Consider the following 16,438-nt stretch of genomic DNA (forward strand, 5'->3'; position numbering starts at 1 on the left):
AGAGAGAGAGAGAGAGAGAGAGAGAGAGAGAGAGAGAGAGAAGAGAGAGAAGAGAGAGAAGAGAGAGAAGAGAGAGAGAGAGGGAGGCCCCAGAGTTGATGCCTAAACTCATATTTAAAATTTCGTGATGCTGGGCCATGGGTGAAAAGGAAAAATGAAAAGAGTGCTTAGAAGGAGAGAGTGACAGAGTGGGAGATGAAAGGAAATTAGTAACTGACTGCCTTTCCCTTCCCTTTTGACCTCTTCTCTTAGAGAATAGTTATAATCTGTAGTCTTAAGTGAAACAAGTGGCTCCAACAAGATGCTAGTCCACATCCTTACCTGTTTTGTGCTATGCTTTGTAGGTGTTAAATTATGAGTTTGGACACTCATAATTAGGCATTGTAGGCATTGTACCAAACACAATACTTCACACATAGAAGTGTGAATAAAGTTACCCTTTACTTAAGTTTAAAGCAGGATGTCCAGGTAGATATGAAATAGCATGCTATAATAAAGGTAGAAGTGCTCAAATCAGGAGTTGACCTAGAAGCCTTAGAAGTATTTTGTTTGAAAAGATTTAGAAACTTAGGGTGGAATTGTGGATAAGAGAAAAGCTAAATTTAATTCTTAAGTTTGCTCAAATGTGTTTCAGCTGACCTCTTTTCTATTTTTAAGTATTTGTAAATATGTTAAATCTATATGAAAGTATATCATTTTAAACATTGTCTGTTACTCACTTTGATACTGTGATTAAATCTTTTGTAGATGTCCAGTTTTACATTTTCCACCCCAGCTGTGTAGTCAGACTCATTCCAGGGCTAATCTCATCAACTTCATGATCAATTCCAAGAGGAGAATTGTAACAATATGGGCAAATGCCAGTGAGAAAGATTGGCCCAGTAGTCTCTGAGGAAGAGAAGCCAATATGATATGAACAAGGAAATGCCTTTTTCCTGGTACAATGAGGCTCCTGTTTGGATGACCCGGTGCTAAGGACATCAAGGCAGAGATGGAATAAACCTGGATCCAATGATCTGGAGTTACCTAATTGATCATGATGTGAAAAACTGTCTGATAGCTGATATCAGGCAAAATTACTCTTAAAACAGTAGATTGTCTTTACTTGAAGTCTCTACATGTCAACTGAAACTGAATTTAGTACTGGAAAGGAAATACTCCCAAGTAACTTATTGCAAAATAGGCTGTGGTTGAGGGAGCAAGAATAACAGATACCCTCCCCTGGGCTCTCAGATGGGAGGTTGGGGATAACCTGACTTGAGACAAAGTCCATGGAGTTCATGAAACTGCAGTTAATACACAAAATATCAGTATATTTAATGTCATGACTGTTTCCTGATAAATCAAAGAAAGGTCACTTTAAAAAATAATAGAAAATGAAGATTCAGTAAAAGATGTTTTCTGATTGTGGCATCATCTCCACAGTGTTTGGCTTTAGAAGGTTAATGTAGAGAATCCTCTTCTCCAAAGGTGGTGTGAGTAAAGAACTTTTTGTTTTGTTTTGTTTTTCAAGACAGGGTTTCTCTGTGTAGCCTTGACTGTCCTGGAACTCACTCTGTAGACCAGGCTGGCCTCGAACTCACAAATCCACCTGCCTCTGCCTCCCAAGTGCTGGGATTAAAGGCGTGCGCCACCACCGCCTGGCTGAGTAAAGAACTTTTAAACGTAGTATTTAACCAAGGCATGGACAACGCACAGGTCTGTCACCTATGATATTCCATAATTATCTTCTTTGCCATATTTTCTTCTTGATAAATAAACTCAGATTTACACACTAAAGAGATGTGGAGAGATGGCTCAGTGGTTAAGAGCACTGACTACTCTTCCAGAGTTCATGAGTTCAATTCCCCACAACCACATGGTAACTCACAACTACCCATAACAAGATCTGACGCCCTCTTCTGGAGTGTCTGAAGACAGCTACAGTGTACTTACATACATGAAATAAATAAATCTTTAAAAAAAAAAATATTTTTTTTTTTGCTAGGCATGGTGGCACACACTTTTTTTTTTAAAGATTTATTTATTTATTATATGTAAGTACACAGTAGCTGTCTTCAGACACACCAGAAGAGGGCGTCTGATCTCATTACGGGTGGTTGTGAGCCACCATGTGGTTGCTGGGATTTGAACTCAGGACCTTTGGAAGAACAGTCAGTGCTCTTACCCGCTGAGCCATCTCACCAGCCCCGGCACACACTTTTGATCCCAGCAGAGGCAGCCAGGGCTGTTGCACAGAGAAACCTGTATCAAAGGGAGGGAAGAAAGGAATTTTACATGGAACTGGAGAAATGGCTCTTTCTGGTTTTTTTTCAAGACAGGGTTTCTTTGTACAGCCCTGGATGTCCTGGAACTAACTCACTCTGTAGACCATGCTGGCCTCGAAATCTGCCTGCCTCTACCTCCCAAGTGCTGGGATTAAAAGCATGCGCCACCACCGCCCAGCGAAATGGCTCATTTTGTAGTGACTTTCTACACAAGTATAAAGACCCAAGCTCCCCCCAGGAAGCTATATTAAAATCATAGTATGGCAGTACATCTGTAGAGTATGTGTGTGTCTGTGTGTGTGTGTACTACACAGGTGGAGAGATATTTTTAATGCAAGGAGAGAAGAGTAATGCAGCTCCAAATTAAAATCCAGGTATAGGTCATTATATATTCAAATTTATGTGATTAAAAGAAGTCTCAGAGACTTGTTACCAGGAAACCGAATATTCTTAGTCTTAACCATTGTCTGAAGTTCTCTTGCTATGGTTACGCCTTAGGAATTCTGAGGGCAAGAAATCTGACCCAGTTAGGATATAATGAGGCCCATTCGACACTGACCCTTGCTGTACCATTCTTAACTTTTAATTGGCTCTCTGAATTTTTTTTAAACACAGTTGTATTTTAGTTGTAGGTAATTGAACTCTTAGTGATGTGCTTCTTGAATGGATGTGTAGACTATGGATATGTACCCGCACCTGTCAGAAAGGAAGGCATTCCACACTTCATGGGTGTGGGATAAACTGTAGGAAGTCGATGGGGTGGTGTGGGGTGACTAGAAAATGGCAGTGTGTTGCAGAATCATTGGAAAGAGTTTGTATTGAGAGTTGCTTCTGAGGAAAGGCAGCTGGCTAAACAGACTAGTAATTTATAATTCTACCTCATCCTGCATAATCCACACCTCCTCCTCATACATAACCTACCTCTCCTCGATTTACTGTTCCACAGATATGCAAGTATAGTTAAGACAAGTCAGTGAAGGTACATGGTATGAGGCTGGCTTGAAAATCCTGGGTTGATGAGGTATGTTGGCACCTGAGAGCTGACGCATTGGGCATATAGGCATCATTGTTGCTGGTACCATCTGATGACCATAAGAAGCATCTGACGTGGGAAAGGTGGCATGGGGAAAAGGGACTTACTAATACTTTTGAAAAGGTAAATTCAGAATTTGTCCATAGTAAGGCACTATAGAGCTGGACAGATAGCTCAATCCTGCTACTCTTAGAGGACCCAGATTTGACTCCTAGCACCATGTAGTGGATCACAACCATCAATAACACCAGTTCCAAAGAACCTAACACTCTCTTCTGGCTTCCATGAACACCAGTTACATAGGTTTTACACATATATACATTCGGACAAAACACTCATGCACATAAAATAGAAACATTTTAAAGTCATGTACTGTCTCAAAGACATCCCCAATACCTATGAGTTACCCTGCACGGCCAAAAAAAAAAATTTGCTGATATAACTGGGTTTATAGACCTTAAGATGTGGGGGTATCCCATTATCTAAATGGATATGGCTTAATTACATGAATTCTTTTCAAATGGAATAAGAGGAGACGGCAATAAAGGAGTTGGGGAAAGACAGGTTGTGAAAGGAACTTACCTGCCTTTGCTGACACTGAAGATGAAGAAAGTGGATTATAAGACAAGAAATGTGTAGATAGAAGCTGGAAAAGACTTTGGATCAATAACCAGCAAGGAGACAGGATGTCATTCCTACTAATAAATACTACTGAATTCTACCAATAAGCAAGGGGGAATCTTCCTGTAGAATCTTAGAAATAAACAGGCCAGATAATTTGTTTTTACCCTGATAAAGCCTGTATTGGACTAAATAGCTACATAACTGCTGTGAGATAAATCTATGCTGTTTTAACCCACTTTGTGGCAGTTGGTTACAGAAACAACAAAACAAAAAGACTACTTTATCTCGTAAGAGTTAGCAAATTTCTTGTTTGGTTGGTTGGTTTTTTTGTTTGTTTTGTTTGGTTTTGGTTTTGGTTCTGGTTTTCTTGAAACAGGCTTCTCTGTGTAGCCCTGGCTGTCCTGGAACTCACTCTGTGGACCAGGCTGGCCTCGAACTCAGAAATCTGCCTGCCTCTGCCTCTGGCCTCCCAAGTGCTGGGATCAAAGGCGTGCACCACCACCTCCCGGCTTGTTTTCTTAATTAAATTGTTGAGTCCTGGTTTTATGACTATATTTCATGTACAGCTGAGTTTATGGTTTTGTTTCCACAGTCACCATGGTCCAAACTTATCTAACATAAAATTCCAAAATTAAGTTATTAACAATTCTAACTTGCATATTGCTACATCATTGTGAAATCTCATACTGTACTGTTGCATCCTGCCTGAGATTGGATAATTCTTTTGCCCATGTAGCCATATGTTACACATTAACCACTCATAATCAGTGTGTAGTTGTCTCAGATGTGAGAGCAAGTACAGTATCATAGTGTTCTTCCCCAATGGGTGACAGTGGTGGTGCTGTGAATTCAGATACTCCAGGGAAAAGCCATAATATGCTTCCCAGAGGTAAACTTAGAAAATTAAGTTTTGTTTCCAGGATCCATGCATGATACACATTGTATATGCATGAATTGTAAACAAGGGGAAAATGGTTTTGCTGTTGTTACACCTCAGACAACAAATATAGGAGCCAGCCTGTTTAAGTACTTAAAATAGGGTGTTAAGTTATGCTGCCAGGGCATGAAGGTTCCTCAGTGATTAAGTGGTTACAGTACAATGTGAAGAGAGTGGAGTTCCCTGGACGTGTCAGGTAGGTGTGGTAGCCTGCCTATAGTTCCAGCCTGGTAGTGCGGGGATGGGTATCCCCAAAGGAAGCTGGCTAGCCATGTCACCAAGTTCTGGGTTTGATTGAGAGACCCTGCCAGATGAACAAGATGGACAAATGATATGGAGGGTTACCCTTGATTATCAGTTTTGGGCCTCTGTATGTATGTGCATTTATATGCATGCATACCTACATACATGCAAACATGTATACATACACATACACACAGCAACAGTGGAGGAAAATGAGAGATTTTGAAAGTAATTGTAATTTTAGACCCCTGAGATTTCTTGGCACATTTCCCAAGGCTTAACACAGAGATATTATATTATACTTTGAGCTGGCTGGACCTAAAGGATATGAGAATTATTGATTTCCCTGTCAAGATTTCCAGAGAACCTCATTTCATTTGTTTTCTAACAAACATACAGCTTCTGGAACACTTCTCTCCTTTAGGAACACCAAGTACCCAAACAGTTCACATATTCTTTAATTGCCAATTAAATTTCTGCTATATTTGCCATATAGACTGTATGTATGTGTGTTGTATGTATGTATTTATACATTTGCTATCTAGCTGCTCTTTGTCCTGCAGTCTATTGGGATGATGCAATAACTGTGACATAGGCACTGGGGTGAAGCATTTAAGCCATATTTGTAGTTGGTTTCAGAGCACTGACAAGAAAGTACAATGTTACTTGACACTCTACCATCTCTGGAGATTTTACTTGACATGCACACACCATCTCCACTGTGTATGTATGTGTGTGTGCACATGTACGCCTGCATCCATCTGTCTCTCTTTCTCACCGCCCCTCCCCCCATTACTATAAATAGATACAACCTTTAGCACAATATCTGGTAATAGAGCACCTTGTGTATGTTAGTTCTACATGTGCTTACCTGATTATTACACATTACCATAGACAGAGATCTGTTCAGGCTCATTGTACCTGTCATCTGTAAAGAAGACATGTTGAGACTGATTATGTCAGGATTACTGGAGACTGGCCAAACCCTTGGCAAAACTTCTTAGTTTTAGAAACTTCAGATGGGGACAGTGTACCACAGAAAGGCTATATTGAGAGCTGAAAAATCCAAATGAAGTATTCTTCACTGACCTTGAAAGATTCAAGAGAGTAAAACCCAGAAGTGGCATATGACCCCAAGGAAAAAGCCATGCAGACACAACAGGACTGATACACAGAGACTAACAGCATACACAAAACATAGACAGGTTCAAACCAGACAAAACTGATTGAGCCTGAGCTCAGAGAAGAAGTGAACACAAAGATTAACCCTAACAAAGAAGCTGTTTGAAATTGATGCCTGCTGGGGAGGAGACTTGAGTCTTCTCCAGTACCCGGGACTCATTGACAGGCCCAAAGTGAACTCTTTTTATGACTTGTTTTATATAGTAATTTTTCTCTTAATGACTTTTGTTTTTATTTTAGTTTTTGTTTTGCTTTGAAAGAGAGCATGAGGTGGGGGGGATAGGGAAAATGTTGAAGAATTTGGGGAAGGAGAAAGAATATAATAAAAATATAAGACAAAAAATTAAATTAGAGAGATTTCTGAGTTCAAGGCCAGCCTGGTCTACAGAGTGAGTTCCAGGACAGCCAGGGTTGTACAGAGAAACCCTGTCTCAAAAAACCAACCAACGAACAAACAAAACAAAACAAAAAATTAAATTAGAAAACAAAAGATCACCGGGCGGTGGTGGTGCACGCCTTTAATCCCAGCACTTGGGAGGCAGAGGCAGGCGGATTTCTGAGTTCAAGGCCAGCCTGGTCTACAGAGTGAGTTCCAGGACAGCCAGGGCTACACAGAGAAACCCTGTATCGAAAAATCAAAAAAAAAAAGAAAGAAAGAAAGAAAACAAAAGATCCCAGAGCTACCAGCATACCCCAGACAGCCCAGCACAGTTGTACAGTCCCTGGCTTCCCTACCTAGCTTAGTGTGCAGCACATGCCATGCTCAGTCTTTGTGCTCTGCAGAATATTGAACCAAATGGCGCATGCCCCATCCTCTGTCTTATTTCAAACACCCTAGGTCCTCCTCAGTGCAATCCCCCGTTCTCTAACTCCTCTCCTGTCTGCACTTCAGCAGAGCTTTCATTCCTCCCTTCACAAGGTCCAGAGCTTCTGCTCTCTGACACTGTGGCATTACCCTCAGATTTGAATAATTTTCGAAAAGCCAAATTTTTACACAGTATATAGAGCCAGAAACAGTTCTGCAATCTGACTTTTTTGTTATGGTTTTTATAATCTCAAATTCTATTTAAATGTAAAATGTTTTCAAATGTAATTCTGAGTCATTTGATAAAATTGAAACATACTCATTTCACCACAAATGCTAATCTAAGGCTTTGATTAGCTATGGCTGTAAGCTTGGGATTTTTATTATTATGTATTTTCAGCCAATAGAGTACCATAAAATCTTGTTGTCAAGTAATATATACCTATAATCCTGTACTCAGAAGGTGGAGGCAAGAGGCAGAGTAAATTTACCAAGATTCTTAAGGACCCTAAGATCTCAGACAGGCGGCTAATGGGAATTATTAGCCTTAATGTCACTCACTGCATTAGCCACTAAAACGAGGTAGGCTGTCCTTTAAAGTAGGCATTAATCTCTACCAGCTATGAGACCTGTAGATCCCATGTTCAGTACAAAGCTGAGTGTCTGCTTGTGCCCCTACATCAGTCACCTTAGCTGCTCTTCTGGAGAACTGGCTGCAGCTTCTATATCAGTACTTTGTGTCACTTTGCATCTAACCCTAGGAAGATTTCTTTCCTTATACCTTAATGTAGCCTCTGATGCCTGCAGGCCCCCACCTCTGACACCTACAAGGTACCAGGGCTCTCTAGCTTTCAAAGCTTATTCTTAGCTGGGCAGTGGCCTAAGGGAGTGTTGTAACTATTGATCTTCTGTCAAGATTAGTAAGACTTCTAATAAACAAAGACTATTTTATTTACAAACGTGTATTCAACGGATTATTGCTTTTAATGGTCTTCAATACTTTTGTTTTGTTTTTCAAGACAGGGTTTCTCTGTAGCCCTGGCTGTCCTGGAACTCACTCTGTAGACCATGCTGGCGTCAAACTCAGAAATCGCCTGCCTCTGCCTCCCAAGTGCTGGGATTAAAGGCGTGCACCACCACTGCCTGGCTCAATACCAATTTTTTGTTTGTTTGTTTTCACAACTGTTTAGTACAAGAGGCCAAGCCTTCGGCCCCTGCTAACTTTCAGCATGCATTTCTTGCTAAGGTTAATACTCTGGGATTTTCATTTAAAGAAAGAGCTATGTTGTCTTTTCACTTAAACACTTAATGGCCTTTGTAAAATTCTGAGCTGGTGCAATTTAAGTTGTATTTTGTCTCAGGAATGAGGAGGCCTGGGAGTTGGGCAGATGGCCAATCTACGGAATGTTCAGAAGATGTGTGTGTATACATCTATATATACTATATATATATATAAAGAACACCATTTTATGTAGTAGTAGTGGTACATGACATCCTCCACAATTTGAAAAATAGTACTCTAAGTCACTTGACACAGTTCATCATAGATATAATTAAAGAATAAGTTACAATGTTAACTGAATTAGTTAGATAGGATAAGCGATAAAACAAAGTAAGTAGTATATGCTTTTGGGGGGCTTGATTAGATGGACAGTACTGGCTTTCCATATACTGTGGGGCCTAGTAAGATGATACCCTGCCCTGTTACTACTACTCTGCCCGAAGCATAACATAGTTCAATGTATTTTGAACCTCTTTTAAAATGTTCATAACCATCAAAATTGTGCTGGTAATCCTAGCACTTGGGTGTCAGAGGCAGGCAGATTTCTGAGTTTGAGGCCAGCCTGATCTACAGAGTCAGTCTCGAAAAACCTTAAGAAAATAAAAATTGTTAGATATTTAAGAACAAAACTCATGTAATAACTCTTAAAATTGTGTACTGGCTACATTAAAAATGCTTAGTAAATATTCATTGTTCACCATTAAGTTCCTTCAGGCTACCCATAAATCTTGGACATGTAAGCTTGAACTTGGTCTTCAGGTGGTTTTTAGTCCTAACTCACGGCCATCCTAGTGGAAGCTCATACCTTTGATTATTGTCAATAGTGAATAATTTCTTTGATAAGCTGAAATAATTTAACTATATGTCATTTTTTGCGTAGGTCAGAGATGCGTGAGGGTGGAAAGCACAGCAGAGAACTGGAAGAACATTTCTGCTTCCTGGCACTTCCTCAGAGTGACGTGGTGGACGTTTACCAAAATGGGCCAAGTGTTGGAGCATCTGCACTGAGGATCCTGGGGAACCCTCTTCTGGGAGTGTATCTGTTTAGACATGTTGATGTTGCCCTGCGCTATGCTTACAGTAGGAGCACAGCTGTAGAAAGTATTATGATCTTTAAGGTAGGTGGTCAGGTAAAACGTGCTAAACACAGGAGTAGCTTACTTTAAGTCAGCATGAACATAGTTTGGTTTTCCATTAAATTGTCTTAAATAGAATATTCCATAATTACTCTGTTGTCCTGTGGAATTTTTCTTTTTTATTCTTTACCTAATGTGGCACAAAGTAAAACGTCACAGAGGCAGCACCCGTCATTGTCTGCTCGGGACATGATTTTGTCTAAATTAGTTCTCTTATTTTTTTGTCATGCTATGGTACCACAGCAGCTTGTGTCCTACAAACAATTAAAATAGAATTGTAGCATAAGCTAAGTTTATTCAGCTATTTCAGTTTAATACCATTATACCAGTATCAATTATTTTTGATAAATGTGCCATGCTTATATAAAATGATATTTTTGGCCAAAGGGTAGAACAGGACCACAGAAGACAACTGAATGGAAAAAAAAAAAAAAAGAAAGAAAACTATTTGATCATCTAGATTTATGTCACTTTTTCTTTTCCTACTCTTCTCTATTTCTAACAAATATTTATACTCTTTTATATACACTTGTCCAGTGAAGCTTTTATTACAAGTAATTCTAATCTCAGAATTTAATTGGAAGATAAGTGGTGTAATTACCACAGTAAAGCATGAGGTTCATCCCGTGTGGGTTAACAGTTTATTAATTTGTCATTATTAAAAGCATGAGGCATTAAAGTATTTGGGTTTGTCTTTTGCTTTTTAGGTTCTCTTTGGGAGAATAAAGAAAATTCAACCTTCTATGGATAAAAACAAAGTTTCTCTGGATCCTTCTCCTAACTTTGATTGCCATATGTCAAGAAATATGCCTTCTCTGAAAGATACCATTGAGCTTCAAGCCTACAATTCAGTGGTATGTTAGTTCTGGGTTCAGTTGATGACTTGACACAAGTACAGAACTATTTAGATGACAAAGGTTTAATCCCTAAGTTGGCTGTCAACCTCTCATTTGAACAAGGCTTCACAGCCAATCACTTAAATTTCAAATTGTTGAAAGTAAATTTCAGATGTTTCACTATTTTTAAAAAGTGATGTGAGATGGCTTGATTGATTCACTTCTGATATGATCAGGAATTTTATATATATCAAAATATACTGAGGGCTGGGGATCTTTGTGCATAAAGTGCTTGCCATACAAGCATTAAAGACATGAGTTCCATCCACAGAACCCATGCCAAAAAAGAAGATGTAGTGGTATGTGCCTATAATCCTTGAGGTAGAGCGGCAGAAGAGGCTTTTTAGAGTACATTGCCCAACCAGCTTAGCTGACTTGGTAAATTCTAATCCTTTGAGATACTGTGTCTCCAGAAAATAAAAAAATAAAATGGCTGTACTGAGGAATGAGAGCCAGTATGTTACTGTACACGCGTGCACATACATACATACAACAACACAATCACACCAAACTATAAATAGGTCCAGTTGTGATGTATCAAAGTAACTTATAATACGATGATTTTGATCAATTATATTGATTTCTTATGCTTTAGAAGAGGAACAAAGGAAAGCTTTATGAATTGAATAAGAGAACAGTTTTGATATTTTTATTTAACCTTTGAAGATTACTAATTTTTAATAGAATATTAAATTTTATATTTTATAAGTGAAATAAGTCTTCAATTAGAAATATATACAAAGGTTTCCACATACAAAGAGTATTAATATTTTTCTTATTGTGTCTGACTTAAAATAGGTTTCAGAATGTATGCAATACATTTTTATAGGAAAGTACTATGTATTTTAAAACATTATTGTGCTTCTGCTAGTATCAGATTTCATGTAAAAATATGTGGTGGGAGGAAGAAAAGAACTTTTATATATCCTTAACCAGATGAGACTTTAAGAAGGTAGAGGGATTGCTATAGTTCTTGTCTTCTCATTAAGAGCCGGTTAAAGAAAAACTTAGCTGTGTAAGGCAGCAGTGCACTGAGGTCTCATTCGGGGTGGGGAGCTCGTTTGTTTTGAAACATTTATGAGGTAAGTGCCATATTCATGGGATAAACATCTTTTTCTCTCAAATCATAGTGGAACCCTTTATCAAAATCACAGTGTAAATGGTTTGTAATGAAACCATAGTCCTCGAGATGTAGACCCTCTCTCAGTGCTCACATTTGAGAAAATACCCTGGTGCCTTGAATTGTGATACAGAGGAACAACGTGTATACAGCCTTAAGGACATTTATCCACAAAGCAATATTCTAACTATCAAGATAGAAGTAATGGGTTCTTTTAGCTACTTTTTTTCAAACCCCTTTTTGAGACTGCTCAAGGTTCATGATTAATCTTAAGTGTTAAGATATTCCCCCTGGAAATCAGGGGCCAGAGTTTTGCAATAGTTTGACTTTTCTTCTTATATCTTTCAGGTGTACTTCTATGAATATGATTTCTTTTCAAGACCAGTAGATAAACCTAGGCAATGTCTTCCATATGCAATAATAACAGTAAAATGTATTGGTCAAAAGACAGGTAATGGACAACTTATGACATCGCTGAGATTCCCCTCAACAGGATTTCCTAAGAGGCTTGGTAAGATGCTTACATTATTCAACCGTGCTGGTCTTAAATTCCTAGTATTCTGTCTAGTACATTGTAAATCTCTGACAAAAATAGTTGTTTTACCTGTCTTCAATTTCGCATGTCTAGGATCATATGCACATAATCTTTCCACTTTGGCTTAGTATATGTACACGTACTTTTTCTGTGTTGATAGCTATAACAATAATGTGTTCATCTTTATGGATGGATGGAGAATATTGCATTGTGTAACTATGCTATTGTATTGGGGACATTCAGGTCTCATTACCACTTGTTATTCCACTTTGGTATTTATAGAAGGGTCTCAGCACTAGTATGCTGGAGTTTTACTGTGGAGTTCGTATTAACACTAAGAATGTATACCTTTAAGTAGACATGATGTCATTTGATTTTTCTAAAGTGATTGACTCAAGTGCATTAGGTTACATCAAAGTCTTTTTTATGAGTCTGTTAGTATATGTTGGTTCACTGTGTTTTTAATTTTTTCCTAATTTTTGATGGTACTAGAGTCTTGCTATCTTTGCAAATACTTAATTCTGTCAGACGTTTTCCTGTTTTTTTGTTTCTGTTGTAGATTGCTTCTGATTTTGGCTTTTCAGATACTAACAAGATTAGAGTCTCTTGAAATCTCAGTTTGTGTGTATGTGAGGGGTTTTTGTTTTTGTTTTTATCTGTATGTGAGTGTGTTTTTTGTGTCTGTGAGTGTGCCGGTGCCCATGCATGATGGTTGTGGAGGTCAAAGCAGGATGCCCAGTGTCTTACTTTATCATTTTCTTCCTAAATGCCTCTCACAGAATCCCTCACTGAACCAAAAGTTCATTTTACCAGCAGGATTGATAACCCCTCTTGGGATTGCCTGTCTCCACACCCTAATGCTGGGTTACAGGAGTGTACAGCCATTTGTGCATGTTAGACCAAACCAGCTACACGTGCTGGAAGAGACCCAGAGACCCAGCATGAAATAGCCACTTCTCGGAAGTTTCTGGTCCAATATTTTACCCACATATTTTAATTGAGCTAGGTTTAATTGAGTTGTGAGAGCTGTATTATATGCCTTGTAAGCATTAAAACTGTTGTCTCTGACTTGGTGGGTTAGCCTTGTACTTTTTATTGGTATTTGATAGGCAGGAATGTGTGATCTGTGTATCCTTGAGCCACAGTCTCTCTTCAGTCCAGACTAGTCGGGAGTTCTGTCATATATAGGCCGCCTGGAATACACAATGATCTCTATCTACTTTATCCTCCCAGATTGCTTAAATTAAAGGTGTGAGCCATCACGCCTAACATGAAATGTCTTTTTTTTTTGAGACAGGGTTTCTCTGTGTAGCCCTGGCTGTCCTGGAACTCATTCTATAGCCCAGGCTGGCCTCAAACTCAGAAATCACCTGCCTCTGCCTCTCAAGTGCTGGGATTAAAGGCGTGCGCCACCACCACCTGGCAACATGAAATTTCTATAGGAATACATTATTATATTAAGATAACTGAGGTTAAATCTGTCTTAGTTATGAATGTTTTCCTAAGTAAATGAAGTTTTTAAAAAGTTGACAGGACTAGGTATACACCTTTAATACTAGGATTCTGGAGCAGAGGCATGCAGATCTCTGTAAATTCTAAGCTAGCTCAAGAGACCCTGCCTCAAGGGAAAGGGAAAAATCAAAAACTTTCACAGGTTCCTTTTACCATTTCGGGGTTACCTTCCTGGAAGCATTAGCCACTCTATTTTCCAGTGGCATTTCCAGTTGTCATACAGAATGGTTTATTAGGGAATCCATCTTGCCCACACTGGTCTTCAGTAACACCCCCTGAGAGATGTCAGTCAGCTAGAGGTACCCCTAGAACTCCTTAGTGCTTTATGTCCATGTTTTAGGATCATCCTATCAATGTCTACCACCCTACCTATATCTTATACTTTTGGTTGTCTCTAATTGATTCTGTACATCCATTTGTAAAGAGAAAAAAGTACTATTGAATTTTCTAATCAGTAAACAATTTAATTTCAGCAATCTGGGAGGATAAAGTAATTAATCTGTAAAAATTTGTAATTTTTCTATAAACTTTCATTAAGCTTTCATTCAGTAAATACCACTTCACTTTCAATGAATATAATTCACACTTGTTAGGGAGTAGTTTTCCTGTGTGTGTGTGTGTGTCTGTGTATGTCTGTGTGTTAGTATGTTGGTCTTACACTGAGTGGTCAATGGATGTTTAGTTGTTTCCAACTTTGTGCCGGTATGTGTACTACTTTGATTCTGTGTAATATTTGATTCTCAGCAGCCTACCTGACTTTATTGTTAATTTTCTTAACATTAGTGTATTCCTTGGATTTTCTATATATAAGGTCATCTATCAGCCAATGTTTTTATTATCTGGATGTCTTTTTGGTTTTTGCTTGGTTGGTTGGTTGGGGTTAGGGTTTAGTTTGTTTTGGGGGTTTTTGGTTGGTTGTTGGATTTTTGTATTTGCTTGTGTAATATCTCAAGCTGAATGTTTGAGAACAAATACCTTGTTGTTAAATTTGGGGAAGGGGGTAGGGCTGGAGGGAGGGATTAGGGATGGAAGAGCAGTGACTGTTCTTCCGAAGTTCTGAGTTCAGTTTACAGCCACCTAAATGGTGGCTCACAACCATCTATAACATAGTCCAGTGGGACCTAATGCCCTCTTCTGGTGTGTAAATGTACATACAGACAAAACACACATGTATTTAAATTACATACATACATCTTTAAAAAAAATAGCGAGAGGACTGGCAAGATGGCTCAGCGGGTAAGAGCACTGACTGCTCTTCCAAAGTTCCTGAGTTTGGATCCCAGCAACCATATGATGGCTCACAACCACCCATAATGAGATCTGACACCCTCTTCTGGTGCATCTGAAGACAGCTATAGTGTATTATTATATAGTGAGCAGGACTATCCTGAGTTCAATTCCCAGCAGCCACATGATGGCTCGCTGCCATCTGCACAGTTATAGTGTACTCATACACATAAATAAATCTTTTAAAAAAATGAGAAATTCCAGTCTTTTATTAATAAGTCTGATATCAGTTGTGACCTTTTTGTAGATGCCCTTCGTCATATTAAAGTTGCCTTTTGTTCCTAGTTTAATAAGTTAGATTTTGTCAAATGTTTTTTATCTCTTGAATTGGGCATGTGAATAATATCATTTGGTCCTGATATATATCTTAGGTGGTCTTGACTTTGCTTGCTACAATTTTGTTAACAAATTCTATCCTTGTATTCATAAGAGATAACAATGTAGTTTCCTTGAGATGTTTATGTGTGGTTTTAATATAAAGGTAGTATGATCTCATAGGATGAGTTGAGAAGTATTCTATATTTTTAAGTTGGTGCTGAATTGATGCTAATTTTTTCAGATATTTGACTTTACTTGTAAAGCCATCAAGTCTTGAGTTTTTTTGTTTGTTTGTTTGTTTGTTTGTTTGTTGTTTGGTTTTTCGAGACAGGGTTTCTCTGTGTAGCCCTGACTGTCGTGGAACTCACTCTGTAGACCAGGCTGGCCTTGGACTCAGAAATCCTCCTGCCTCTGCCTCCAAAGTGCTGGGATTAAAGGCATGCGCCACCACCGCCCAGCTAAGTCTTGAGTTTTTAAGTAGTGTGTTTTTTTAAAAAGATTTATTTATTATATAAGCTGTCTTCAGACACTCCAGAAGAAGGAGTCAGATCTTGTTACGGATGGTTGTGAGCCACTCTGTGGTTGCTGGGATTTGAACTCAGGACCTTCAAAAGAGCAGCTGGTGCTCTTAACTGCTTGAGCCATCTCTCAAGCCCTTAAAGTAGTGTTTTAATACGTCGTTTTACCTGTGGGTCAGTATCACAGCTCTTTAGATGATGAGTCATGACCCCATATAGGGTCATGTAATCAAATGTGAGTCATGAAAACTTTGGCAACAATAAAAAGTTTATGAACATGAAATGACCAAAAATTAATAGTGATGAGTCCAAGGTGTGTCTTGTCAGTATTTATCTGTGCTTCTCTTTGGTGTAACTTACCTGACACTTTGAATATATGATATGTGCCTTGTGTGCTAGATACTCCATCACTCAGTGTGCATCGTCAACACATGCTGCCTGAGCCTTTGCCTGAGATTTAGAAGCATAATAGCTCAATTCCAGAAAAAGATTTTTATAATTTTCCTCCTGTCATCCTCAGCATGTATGAAATTAGTCTATCTTTAGATTCTATTATGCTAGAAAGTGTGATTTTAAAAATTGCTGTTTAAGTTACTGATGACTTTTAAATTAATTTAGCTTTTAATTAAGACAATTTCCAAAAATTTTAGAAATAGCTGTTAATATCATAGGCCTAAAAAAATCATAGTTCTATTTTATACTATGTATTTATGAGAAAAACATTGTCATGATTGATTATAAAA

The 16,438-nt window shown here is 38.5% G+C and overlaps 1 protein-coding gene across 3 annotated transcripts in view; it reads left to right on the top strand.

The window, feature by feature from the left end:
- Positions 1-16,438, top strand: part of Tex15 (testis expressed 15, meiosis and synapsis associated) — a 61,634-nt gene that overhangs the window by 27,726 nt on the left and 17,470 nt on the right. For all 3 annotated transcript variants that reach the window (XM_031339510.1, XM_031339512.1, XM_031339511.1), the window contains 3 exons: positions 9,254-9,491; positions 10,217-10,363; positions 11,874-12,036. In XM_031339510.1, the coding sequence (XP_031195370.1) occupies positions 9,254-9,491; positions 10,217-10,363; positions 11,874-12,036 (548 nt within the window). The remainder of the gene's footprint in view (positions 1-9,253; positions 9,492-10,216; positions 10,364-11,873; positions 12,037-16,438) is intronic.

This window comes from Mastomys coucha, unplaced genomic scaffold, assembly GCF_008632895.1.
Source record: "Mastomys coucha isolate ucsf_1 unplaced genomic scaffold, UCSF_Mcou_1 pScaffold22, whole genome shotgun sequence".
NCBI lineage: Eukaryota > Metazoa > Chordata > Mammalia > Rodentia > Muridae > Mastomys > Mastomys coucha.